The sequence below is a fragment of the Scyliorhinus torazame genome, chromosome 6 (genome assembly GCF_047496885.1).
Source record: "Scyliorhinus torazame isolate Kashiwa2021f chromosome 6, sScyTor2.1, whole genome shotgun sequence".
Lineage (NCBI taxonomy): Eukaryota > Metazoa > Chordata > Chondrichthyes > Carcharhiniformes > Scyliorhinidae > Scyliorhinus > Scyliorhinus torazame.
The window spans coordinates 222098414-222111529 of record NC_092712.1 but is presented as its reverse complement, the minus strand read 5'-3'; the positions used below and the strand labels follow the sequence as shown (position 1 = coordinate 222111529).

The following is a 13116-nucleotide window of genomic DNA, read 5'->3' as shown; positions in this document are numbered from 1 at the left end:
CTTGGCTGACCAATAATAAGTCACCAGATTTGTAAGTTGAAACACAATTACTGTTTATTTATAACAAGGATATCGATGCAATATGCAATAAATGCAACTGAATAACAACAAGCTAACCTACTACCCCCTTTAACTGTCTCACCCTCTACCCACACACATAAGACAGACAAACACAAGAGAGGGGGAGAAAGAGGTGATAATAATACAGTTGAAGTTAAAAAGATAAGAGTCTTTGCTTCAAATGATGATTTGCAGAATACTTTCTTCACGGTATGCTTTTGGATTAAAGTCTCTGGTTTACAGCCAGCAATGATGTTCCTTGCAGTTTTGCAATATTACTCACAGCTTCTCCTCAAGAGGCCCCTTACTCCACATTAGGTTTTGCTTCCAGGTATCTGCCTTTTCTCGAGAAAGAATTGGTTGGTTCACACCAGCCTTTTCTGCAGAGGGAGTTGGTTCCCACACCGGCCTTTAGGTGAGAATTGGCTGGATATTTCTGGAGAGAGTTATCAGATTCTGAACCTTTCCTGCACAGCCTGTAATGGTTCTCCTGTAAATCGATTCATCCAGGCATCCTGGCAGTCAGAAACACAGTCTTTCTGGAGAAAGGTGGAGTTGAATGAGAGTGGCCTTCCCTCCAAGCTGCCAAAATGGGTCTCTGAACCATTTCAGTGGGATCTGATCCAATCACCACCTGTTAGCAGCGCAACATTTTGGGCCAATTCATTGGACACCAGCCACATCAATCAAACCGAGTCATCACTGAGGCCAGCCAATCTCCAATTACCAATCTAAAACAGCACAGCCTTCTGGATCCTGCAGTTGAATTAATGGCACAGGCCATGGCTTCCTTCTGCTTGAATTAAAATGGCAACCTGCCTTAAAGACACATGTCCATAAATCATCCATGCATCAAAACTGTAAGGGCACAAATAAAAGAAAGGGGAAAACGGAGAATAGACAGGGAATAAACAAGAAGTAACAGGAAGGACCCTTACAGTGGGTTTGCCTCCAGCTTTCGTGCCTGTCATCGGGTTCCCACTGCCCTGACTAAATTCAGCCCCAAAATCTCTCTGTCCTTTCCTGCTACACAATCTGACAAATGCCCCCTGCACATTAGCACATGAACTAGCTAAAGATCCCAAGTGGAGTCACCTGTCTTCTGCCATGTGGCAGCAGAGAATGTCTTTCCACCAGCGATTTACAATTGGACAGATTTGAGCTTTACTGAATGCAGCGTTGGAGCGATGAACTAGGATTTTTAAAGGTAGAAATCTGACTGGAAATGACATCACCAGTGTCGGCCAGAAGCCTTATGTAAATGAGGTGGACAAGCTTCCATGTTTCAGTTGTTGACTCATTGCCCACTGTCAATGTGTTCGCCATTCCCATCCCCCACTTAAAATTGGGGTCCTGTGCTTTTGTTTCTCTTCCTCACATTATGATTATCTCTCCACAAATAGAGGGTAGATAAAGGTAGTCACTTTTCACAGCATTATATTATCCGCATGAAATTCTCTCCGTACCATTTTAAGTTGATTGCTTTGTTCAAAATATTTATAGACTAAAGCACATTTCCATATAATTGTAAGTTAATAACTATCTTGTTTGCTACCTTGTGAAACGTAATACAGTCAGAAATGGAATTCCTACTTCTTAATTACTAAAATAACTCCAAGGTGTACACAAAATAGAGATTCTTACTTCACCGATAAACAAAATTCAGGATTTCACTCCAGGCTGTGTGCAGAATTCTGAAGCAACTTTGAAAGAGAAAAGTAAATTTGCTATGGCTGTTGTATTGATTTCATCAGAATTAACTAACGTACATAAGTTTCTGTGATGTTGCAGGTACTGTGTCGCTGGCTGCTCACCGTGAGAAAGAATTATCGTGCTGTTCCATACCACAACTGGCGTCATGCATTCAATGTTGCGCAATGCATGTTTGTCATGATTACAGTAAGTCAGCAGACCTGTTTGATAGGTCCTGTTAAATAGACATTAGGACTGTGTGTAAATCATACCATAAAGTAGATGACACCAATTAATGAAGGTATGATTAAGAGGTAAATTTCTTTATTTTCTCAGGCTCCATTTGGTTTGAATGTGTTTAAATAAGAGCTGATGGGTTTTGTTTAATATGCACAATTTGATAAATAGGACAGTTTAATTTCCATAAGGATCTCTTAAACTGACTGGCAGAATTATAATTGCTAACTGTTTTCGTATTTAGAAATTTTCAATTCCATGACCTAGGTTATTTCAGTGACAACATCATCCAAGCTAACTGGCAAAGACAGCTAATAATTTGGTGTGCTAAATAGATCACTGATGCTACAGGCATAACACAGGTTAGCCATTTAGACGAAACAAACTCCACAATAATCGAACATCAAAACACATTGCTAAATGTTGGTAAAATGAGATTCAGTGTTAATGTTGCAATGAATATCTTCTGTTTGTATTTTTCTCACTTATCATTAACATTATTTCTTCTCTTTTTTTTCTGAAAAATATTTTTATTGCCATTTTGCACTTAATGTCAAAACTTTACAGAACAATACAGAGGCAACAATGATAATTGACACAGTAACATCAACACAGGTACCACAGGCTGTCCCCGTGTATGTGACAGTGGTCCCAGTTCTATCTTTTCCCCACTATTAACATTAATGTTCTTGTCAAGAATCTTAACATTTAGTGATACAAGTTACACACAACTTTACATACGTGTTTACAACGATTGTCAGGCTTCGTTACATCGATCCTCATCTATAATTACAGTTGCATTAGTTTTGTTGGGGAGGGAAATCCTGATCCCCCTTCGAGTTCTCGGCGGACGTTAGACAAGTCCGTTCTCCCGGTTTGGCCCGAATGGGAGGGATCCATATCTCATCCTGTAAAATGGCTTCCCTCCTCATTCCTTTTCTGCTACATGCGGGCAACTTTTCACCAAGGCAATGTTTGCTGCCAGTTGCAAACAGTCTGTGAGGAGGTTTGTGAACTTTTTCCACATGTCGTGGAATCTCTCCTCGGATCCCGTTATCAAGAATTTTATTTTTTCTAATCGCAGGAATTCGGCCATTCCGAGGCCCTAGGTGGTGCTGTCGACTTCCAGCACAGCAGAATTCTCCGCCTGGCGATCAGGGAGGCGATGGCCAGGGCCCCTTTCCTGTCCAGAGCTCTGGATGCTCTGACATCACGAAGACCTCCACAGATGGGCATGGCTCCATCTTGACCCCACCACCCTGGACATGGCCTTGAAAAAGGCTGTCCAGAACTCCCTGAGCTGGTGCAGGACCAGAATATGTGGCTGTGATTGACTGCACCCCCCCCCCCCCCCCCCCCCCCCCCCCATCACCACTCGCTCTTATCCTCCACCTCCCGAAAGAACACACTCATGTGTGTCTTGGTGAGGTGTGCTCTGTGCACCCCCTTGAGCTTAGCCCGGTGTAGGGGGAGATGGAGTTGATCCTGTGCAGCACCTCAATCCAGAGACCTCCTTTTTCCTAGCCTGGCTCCTCTCCTATTTCTCTCTGGTCTCATCAAGTGGGGTTCTGACCTTTTCCATGAATTGTCACCAGATTTGTGTCAGTAGTCGGTCCAGCCCTACCATTGTGTTCAGAATTGTGTGACCGGGTCTCTGGAGGACTGTTTTTGTCTCCTTGCGGAAAATGTCACGGAGCTGCAGGTACCTGAGTTTGTTCCCTTTCCGGAATTGGAGCCTCTCTGAGAGTTCCCCAGGATCTCCACTCTATCCTCTCTGTACATGGGGCTGTTTAGCACAGGGCTAAATCGCTGGCTTTGAAAGCAGACCAAGGCAGCCCAGCAGCATGGTTCAATTCCCGTAACAGCCTCCCCGAACAGGCGCCGGAATGTGGCGACTAGGGGCTTTTCACAGTAACTTCATTAAAGCCTACTTGTGACAATAAGCAGAGTCTGCACATCCTCCCCGTGTCTGCGTGGGTTTCCTCCAGGTGCTCCGGTTTCCTCCCACAGTCCAAAGATGTGCAGGTTAGGTGGATTGGCCATGATAAATTGCCCTTAGTGTCCAAAATTGCCCTTAGTGTTGGGTGGAGGTGTTGACTTTGGGTAGGGTGCTCTTTCCAAGAGCCGGTGCAGACTCAATGGGCCGAATGGCCTCCTTCTGCACTGTAAATTCAATGATAATCTATGATTAATCTAGGGCAAAGTTTCGGCACAACATCGTGGGCCGAAGGGCCTGTTCTGTGCTGTATTTTTCTATGTTCTAATAAGCGATTTTCATTTTCATTTCATTTTACTCTCAGTGCCCCGCTGTCCTCCCTCAATGTCCCAAATGTGGTATCTATCCTCGCCAGTGTGAACCTCTGGTTGTTGCCGATGGGGGCTTTTATGGACATCTTGCCAACCTTGAACTTAAATCATAGAATTTACAGTGCAGAAGGAGGGCATTCAGCTCTAATGGTCCCCAAACTGGTTCCATGTCCATAGTGTGGCCACTACCACTGGGTTCCTGAAGTGTGTGTGTAGTGTGGGGGGGGGGGGGGGGGGGGGCTTTGCGGTGCAGTGTCCAGTGCTCTGAGAGATGACCCCATGCATGAGGCCTCCTTCATTCGGACCCAATCCTCCTCCGGTTCCCTTAACCATCCCCTCTAACTCCTGTGTGTGCCGCCCAATGGTAGAATAGTAGCCTCGTAGAGCCAGGCCTCCCACATGTCACCCTTACTGGAAGATAGTTTTGCGCATCCTCGGGACTCTTCCCTCCCAGACACAGGCCATGATTATCTTGTCGATCCTGGTGAAAATTTCCTGAATAGGAAGAGGAACCTAAGCAACACGTTCATTTTGACTGTCTGTACCCTTCCCGCTAGCGAAAGATGAAGTGAGTCATTTCTTTGCAGCTCCCTCTTCACCACCTCAACCAGGCTGGAGAGGTTCCATTTGTGGAGCCTCGTCCAGGTGTGGGCCTCTTGAATCCCCAGGTATCTGAACTTGGTTTGGGTCACTTTGAACAGTAGTTCTTCCAGCTCCGCTCCTCTCTCTCCAGTGTTCACCGGGAAGATTTTGCTCTACCCTAGTGTTCACTTTGAACTCCCTAAGGAGTCCTGTTATCTTTCCCATGTTGGCTATGGGTTCGACGTAGAGGAGCAGGTCATCCACATAAAGTGAGACTCTATGCACTCTGCCCCCTCTTTGGCCAGTTGTGGACAGGCATTCAATGGTTTGATTGCCAGTGTGCACAGGAGCGGCGATAATGGGCATCCTTGCCTTGTTCCCCTGTGTAGCTGAAAGTTTTTGGAGCTGATTGTGTTTGTCCGTACACTCACCGTAGGGGCGCTGTACAGGAGCTTCACCTAAAGCTTCATGGTACCTCCATGAAGTACCTCCATTCTACTTGATCGAAGGTTTCTCAGCATCCAGGGAAACGATCACCTCTGGTATCATTATTACCGTTAGCAAGCGTCTGATGTACGGTGTTAGCTGTCTTCCCTTGACGAACCAGTCTGATCATCCGTGACCATTTCTGGTAGGAAGATCTCCAGGTGCCTTGCCGGTGCTCTTGCGAGGACTTCTGCACCAATGTTTAAGAGAGAGATGAGTCTGTATGCTCAACACTGTCGGATCTTTGTCCTTTTTGCGGATCGGTGAGATAGAGGCCTGGCCAACGTAGGGGGTGTCATGTTGGGTGTTCTGGTCTACAAACAGGTCAACACAGCTGGAGATGGTGTAACTCTATTTTATTAACAACTCAACTGTAATAACATACTGGAAGCTTGGGTGCGTTATCAGCTTATCTGTGGACCCTGTCCTATCACTATCTAGGTGAGGCACTCAGCACATGGTGAATGTCTGAGAGGCAGGCTGTGAGCTCTGTGCTCTGAGCTGGCTGCTGCTAGAATGAGCGGGAACTCTGGTGTCCCCTGTCTTTATAGTGCGTGTGCTCTCACTGGTGATTGGCTGCGATGTTGTGTATGCTGGTTGGTCCTACTGTATGTCCATCAGTGTGTCAGTGTGTGTGTGATTGCACCATGATATGCTGATGTATATCATGACATCCACCCCTTTTCGCAAAGAATATGTTCCTACGTGAGAATAAATAAAGTGTAGTGAGTGTGTCTTATCATGTGTATGCATTATTTACATCAATATGTACATGTGGCTATGCTATATACACGGGAAGGTGCCAGGTGCAGAGGAAAACTATGTTACACCAAGAACGAAACAAATGCTATTAACAAACGATGAAAACTCTTAAACACTACGGCAGAACAAGTCAGTGAGGTTTATAAATCAAGGTTTATAAATCAAGTCTTTGGGGTGGGCGACGAATTTGGGTTGACTGCCTCAAGGGTGGTTCAGGATCCACCGGCTGAGGAATGGACCGGGCCACGGTCGAGTGAGGAGGAGGCAGGGTATCCGGAAGCTCAACAAAGCCCATGTCAGGGAAACAGGAGGGCGTGGCACTGGTGCAGAGTTTCGTAGCGAGCATGGAACCAGATGAAGGGCACGCCGATTGCGGCAGCGAATGGAGCCATCAGGCAAACAAACCAGAAATGAGCGGGGAGCCACCTGTCTAATAACCTCAGCGGTTGCCGACCAGCCACCCTCCGGAAGATTTATGCGGACATGATCTCCAGGCACCAGGGCAGGAACATCAGTCGCCCGAGCATCATGAGCCGCATTGTGTTGCTCACGCTCTTGTTGCATCCGCCGAAGTACCGGAGCATGGTCGAGGTCTGGGACATGAATGGACGGCACAGTGGTCCCGAGGGTGCGACCCATAAGCATTTGGGCCGGCGATAGGCCCGTGGACAGTGGGGCCGAGCGATAGGCCAGCAAGGCGAGGCAGAAGTCAGATCCTGCATCAGCAGCCTTACAGAGGAGCTTTTTTACAATGTGGATGCCCTTCTCTGCTTTGCCATTTGACTGAGGGTGCAGGGGACTGGACGTCACGTGTGCAAAGTTGTATGCACTAGCGAAGGAAGACCATTCCTGACTCGCGAAGCAGGGGCCATTGTCTGACATTACGGTGAGTGGAATGCCGCGGCGAGCAAAGGTCTCCTTACAGGCCCGGATAACAGCCGATGACGTGGTGTCGTGCAGGCGTATGACCTCAGGATAGCTGGAAACGTAGTCGATGATGATGATGTAGTCCCTGCCGAGCGCATGGAACAGGTCCACGCCCACCTTCGACCAGGGGGATGTGACCAACTCATGGGGCTGAAGGGTCTCACGTGGTTGTGCCGGCTGGAACTGCTGACAGGTGGGGCAATTGAGCACAGTGTTGGCAATGTCCTCATTTATTCCCGGCCAGTATACAGCCTCTCGGGCCCTCCGTTGGCACTTCTCAACACCGAGATGGCCTTCGTGCAGCTGTTCTAAGACAAGCCGGTGCATGCTGTGTGGGATCACAATGCGGTCCAGCTTCAGGAGGACACCATCCACGACTGCCAAGTCGTCCCGAATGTTGTAAACTGTGGGCATTGTCTCTTGAGCCACCCGTCCGTCATGTGGCGCATCACACGTTGCAGAAGGGGGTCAGCCGCAGTCTCACGGCGAATGTGGGCAAGACGTTCGTCAGTGGCCGGCAGATTGGCAGAAGTGAAGGCTACATGTGCATCGACTTGGCCAACAAACCTCTCTGGGTCAGATGGAGTGTCAACTGCCCTGGACAGAGCATCTGCCATGATCAGGTCCTTACCCGGGGTGTATACAAGTTGGAAGTCGTACCTCCGGAGTTTGAGCAGAATGCGCTGGAGGCAAGGGGTCATGTCATTAAGGTCCTTTTGGATGATGCCAACCAGCGAGCGTTAGTCGGTCTCCACAGTGAACTGGGGTAGGCCATACACATAGTCGTGGAACTTGTCAACGCCAGTCAACAGGCCTAGGCACTCCTTCTCAATTTGCGCATAGCGCTGCTCTGTGGGGGTCATGGCACGTGACGCATAGGCGACTGGGGCCCATGAAGAGGTGTCATCTCATTGCAGGAGGACCGCCCCAATGCCGGATTGGCTGGCGTCAGTCGAGATCTTCGTCTCCCGTGCAGGATCGAAGAACGGCAGTACCGGGGCTGTGGTCAGCTTGACCTTGAGCTCCTCCCATTCACGCTGGTGGGTGGGAAGACACTGGAATTCAGTTGTCTTCCTGACAAGGTGCCGGAGAGCTGTGGTGTGGGAAGCGAGGTTAGGGATGAATTTTTCCAGGAAGTTGACCATTCCTAGAAAGCGTAGCACCGCCTTCTTGTCTGTCGGCTTCTGCATAGCCGTGATGGCTGCCACCTTGTCGGCATCCGGCCGCACACCCAACCGAGAGATGTGGTCCCCCAAGAACTTGAGCTTGGTTTGGCCAAAAGAACATTTGGCTCTGTTAAAGCGCAGGCCCTGGTCCCGTATCCGTTGAAAGACGTGTTGGCGGCAACTGATATGCTCCTGCGGTGTGATAAACCAAATAATGATGTCGTCCACATAGACGCGCATGCCTTTGATGCCCTCCATCATCTGTTCCATGATGCAATGGAAAACTTCAGAGGCCGATATGATTCCACATGGCATCCTATTGTAGCAGTATCTGCCAAATGGAGTGTTGAAGATACACAGCTTCCTGCTGGACTGATCCAATTGAATCTGCCAGAAGCCCTTGAGGCATCAAGCTTGGTGAATATTTTTGCCCGAGCCATCTCGCACGTGATCTCCTCACTTTTGGGTATAGGGTAATGTTCCCTCATTATATTGCGATTTAAGTCTTTCGGGTCAATACAGATCCGGAGCTCGCCGGAAGGCTTCTTGACGCACACCATGGAGCTGACCCATGCAGTTGGCTCCGTCACCCGGGAAAGCACTCCTTGGTCCTGAAGGTCCTGCAGCTGCTGCTTGAGGCGGTCCTTGAGGGGTGCTGGGACTCTGCAAGGTGCATGAACTACCGGGGTGGCATCCTGTTTGAGCAGGATTTTGTATGTGTAGGGCAGTAGTACCCATGCCCTCTAAAGCATCCTGGTTGTGAGAGAGGATTGAGTTTAGTTGCGCCCTGAATTCCGCATCTTGGAAGTCAGACTTGCCTTCTGGAGAGAGAGAGTGTACTCGCTGAACGAGGTGGAGGAGTTTGCACGCCTGTGTGCCCAGCAGAGAGTCCTTTGAAGAGCCCACGATCTCGAAGGGTAGGATGGGTTTACGCGAGTTGTACGTCACTTCGAGTTGGCACGACCCCGTGGCGGGGATGACGTTGCCATTATAGTCGACCAGTTGACAGATGGATGGAAGAATTGCTGGTTTGACCCTCAGGGTTTGAAATGCTGACCATGCGAGGAGATTTGCGGAAGCACCAGTGTCCAGGCGGAATGTGATCTGGGATCGGTTGACCGACAGGGTGGCACACCACTCGTCGTCCGGATCAATGCTGTGCACTGACAGCGGCTGATGCGTTCGACTCGGGGACAGCCTGTTCTTGTTGATGACAGCAATGCGGAAAGGCTCCCTGTCCTCAGTGTCACTGGTCTGTATGATGTCAGGATCAGACTCGGTGAACGTGGGTAGAATTGCCCGAACATTTCTGCGAGGTTGGTTAAACTGTTGCGAGTTGGCAGGCTGAGGTGCTCGACATCAGGCAGCATAGTGGCCAAGCCTGCCACAGCGTAGGCATTGTCGCGCTTTGGCCGGACATTGCTGCTGTAAATGGGAGGAGCCACAGTTGCCGCGCGTCATGACGTCGGTGTGTTCGTTGCGCCACCGCGATTGCGCGTTGCGGTCTTGCGTAGTGCGCGCTCCTCCGCGTCAACGTCCCCTCTTTTGGCGCGTACAAGCGCGGGAGGCCTCGGAAAGCGCGCGAAACGGCCGCCCTCCTCCAGGCCGCGGGCCGGGAGGTACTCGATCGTCTGGACCCGCTCTGCCTCGTGGGGCCCCTACCGCGCCGTTTCAGCCGCCTGGATGTGTGAGTACCGGCTGGAGGCATTCTCATGCCGGACGCAGGTTTCGATGGCCGTCCCTAGGGTGGGTTGCCTGATTTTAAGGAACTGCTGGCGCAGGGTGTCCGACATGACCCGGAAAACTATCTGGTCGCGTATCATGGAGTCAGAGGTGGGCCCATAGCCGCAGGACTGCGCGAGGATGCGGAGGTGCGTTAAATAAAACTAGAAATGCTCGTCCTTACCCTGCAGGCGCTGCTGGAACAGGTACCTTTCGAAGCTTTCGTTGACTTTAACGCTGAAGTGTTCATCAGATTTTAGGAGCACCGTCTTGTATTTGGTTTTGTCCTTGCCGTCCGTGAATGTAAGGGAGTTAAAGATGTGGATGGCGTGTTGCCCTGCCATGGAGAGAAGAAGGGCAATCTTCCTGGTGTCCGATGCATTCTCCCTGTCTGTGGCATCTAGGAAGAGCTGGAAACGCTGTTTAAAAAGCTTCCAATTCACCGCGAGATTGGCAGCGATGCGTAGCGGCGGGTTGATGTTCTTCATGCTGCAGGATGGCGGATTGCTGATAAGTTGCAGGTAGGTCTCACAGGGGCTAGTATGCGTCCACTCCTGGAACCATGTTGTGTTGGGTTTACTGGTCTACAAACAGGTCAACACGACTGGAGATGATGTAACTCTATTTTATTAACAACTCAACTGTAATAACATACTGTAAGCTTGGGTACGTGCATTACCAGCTTATCTGTGGACCCTGTCCTATCACTATCTAGGTGAGGCACTCAGCACATGGTGAATGTCTGAGAGGCAGGCTGTGAGCTCTGTGCTCTGAGCTGGCTGCTGCTAGAATGAGCGGGAACTCTGGTGTCCCGTCTTTATAGTGCATGCGCTCTCACTGGTGATTGGCTGCGATGTTGTGTATGCTGGTTGGTCCAACTGCATGTCCGTCAGTGTGTGTGTGATTGCACCATGATATGTTGATGTATATCGTGACAGGGGGCAGGGCCTCCTTCGACAGCGAGTGGCTGAAAATCTCCCGAAAGTGCGGTGCCACCACTGCTGCTGCTAAATATTTGTAAAAGTCTACTGGGAACCCATCCGGTCCCAGCGCTTTCCATGACTTCATGGAATTAATGCATTCCAGGATTTCACCCAGCTCTAACGATGCTTCCAGCCCTTGTTTCCTGTCCTCCCCCACCAACGGTATATCCAGACTGTCAAAGAACTGGCCCATCATTGAGTCCCCCTCCGGGTGGTGTGTCATCATGTGGCTAACCTTGTGTCCTTGTTTGTAGAAGGCCCCCATGTCTGGCGGAGCTGGTGAACTGCCTTCCGTATGGAAAGCAGATCAAATTCCATCTGCAGCTTTTTCCTCTCCACCAGCAGTTCCACAGTTAAGGCCGTAGAGTACCACCGATCCACCTCCAGTATGGAGTCCATCAGCCACTGCTTGGCTGCTCTTTCTTTCCTGACCCTAAAGGCCCTATAAGCTATGACTTCCCTCCTGATCACCGCCTTCAGCGCCTCCCAGAATGTGGATGGTGGATGGTGAGACCTCCTCATTCTGGTTGCAGGTTACATAACCATCGATGGTTTGGGATATCTTTGTGCAGAATTCCTTATTGGTGAGGAGAGCTAATCCAGCCTCAATGGGGGTATTGGGCTTGGCTCTTCTCCAGCCTCGCATCCATGTTATGTGGCGCGTGGTCGGAGATTACAATTGCGGAGTATTCTGCCTTTGTTTCTCCCGGAAGCACCGTTTTCCTTACGACAAAGAAGTCTAAGCATGAGTAGGACCTGTGCACATAGGAGAAAAAGGAGAATTATTTTTCAGGTGGTTGAAACTCCATGGGTCTCTTCCCCCCCCCGCTCCCCCGCATATCGCACCCCCCTCGTCCTGGTGTTGAAACATGAATGAAACAGTTGTCCCGCCCAGCCTTTCCTAACCCACAGTCAGTCTCTCTCTCTTAAGTGCGTCTCCTGTAGGAAGGCTACAAAGGGGTCAATCCAGGCATGAAAGGTGAATTTCCTCCTATATATACTGTAAACCTTCGAACTGCGTGATTATATTGTTACACTGTTATTTAATGAAGTTGTGTTTGAATGTTGAATAATTTTTACAATGCAATCTTGCTTATGAGCTATTTTATATTATGCTAACCCAGTAATCTGTGGCTTTATTGGCAAGGGAATGCATGATAGCTTGCATGGCATTCTGAAGGCGATTGTCCACTTTTCTATGCCAGGGAAGCATTAATTTTGCAGATGCAGTGAAGAGGACATTGGAGTAAATTGCCCGCTTACACCACCCTTCCCCCAACCCCCCTCACCAGCATGGGATAGCTGGAGAACCCAGATTGAACATAATTGGATATGTGCTGTTATTAAAACGAGGCAGGTAGATACATTCCCAGCCGTCCTGTCTTAGTTTCCTCTGCTTCTGTCCATGGGGATCGTTGGTACCAAAATGTTGACAGTGGGACCTGCCCTGGGACCCTCCTTGGAATTGCAAGTTTGAGGTGAAAGCAGGACCACAGAGACTACTGGCTGTTGCCTTCCAGTGTAATGAATTAATGGCGTCTCACAAGTCTGCACCTTCATTTCTGTTTCTATGCTCCACTTCTTAGTACCTGGATGGGAACATTGGCCACTTTACTCTCACCACTGGAATTGTCTGGCACAGGCAGGGGGCAAGAAAGGAAAAATGTTAGATAAGGAACTCCAGGGGATTAATGCAGAAATAATGAAAGAACTGTGATATATGTCAAAGTGTGAATACTGTGTCACTTGGAGGGGAATTTCAGAGAATGCTGTTCGCTTAGACATTGCTGCTCCTGTTCTTCTCAGTTATAAAATTTGTGCAAAACTGTTGTCTCCAGCCATTCAGAAGTGTGGGATTTTAGCTGGACAAAACAGAGAAATCACTCTACAGCTTCACCATCGCTGGTCATGTATCTTAAAATTGTTGCTCATTGTCCCCACACGACTCACATCTGGGGCGCGATTGACTCGAAAGGTTTCTCTGTCCGGTTGCAAGCTGCGGCGAGAAACAGCTTGCTATTCAGCAGCACTTTGCTTTTTCTTGGCCAAGGGGAATTTTTCTCCGTCGAGGCGTTATTTAGAGGGCAGCAGGAAAGTCCCCTCGCAGATCGGACGCCATTTTGGAAGGCTGCCCCGATTTTCTCCCTCCCCAACATTGGGGAGGCCCCTGGAAACCCCTCCCCCAACCCCAC

The 13116-nt window shown here is 49.3% G+C and overlaps 1 protein-coding gene across 5 annotated transcripts in view; it reads left to right on the top strand.

Moving 5' to 3' along the window:
• Positions 1-13116, top strand: part of pde11al (phosphodiesterase 11a, like) — a 476822-nt gene that overhangs the window by 351400 nt on the left and 112306 nt on the right. For all 5 annotated transcript variants that reach the window (XM_072509449.1, XM_072509448.1, XM_072509447.1 and 2 more), the window contains one exon: positions 1852-1959. In XM_072509449.1, the coding sequence (XP_072365550.1) occupies positions 1852-1959 (108 nt within the window). The remainder of the gene's footprint in view (positions 1-1851; positions 1960-13116) is intronic.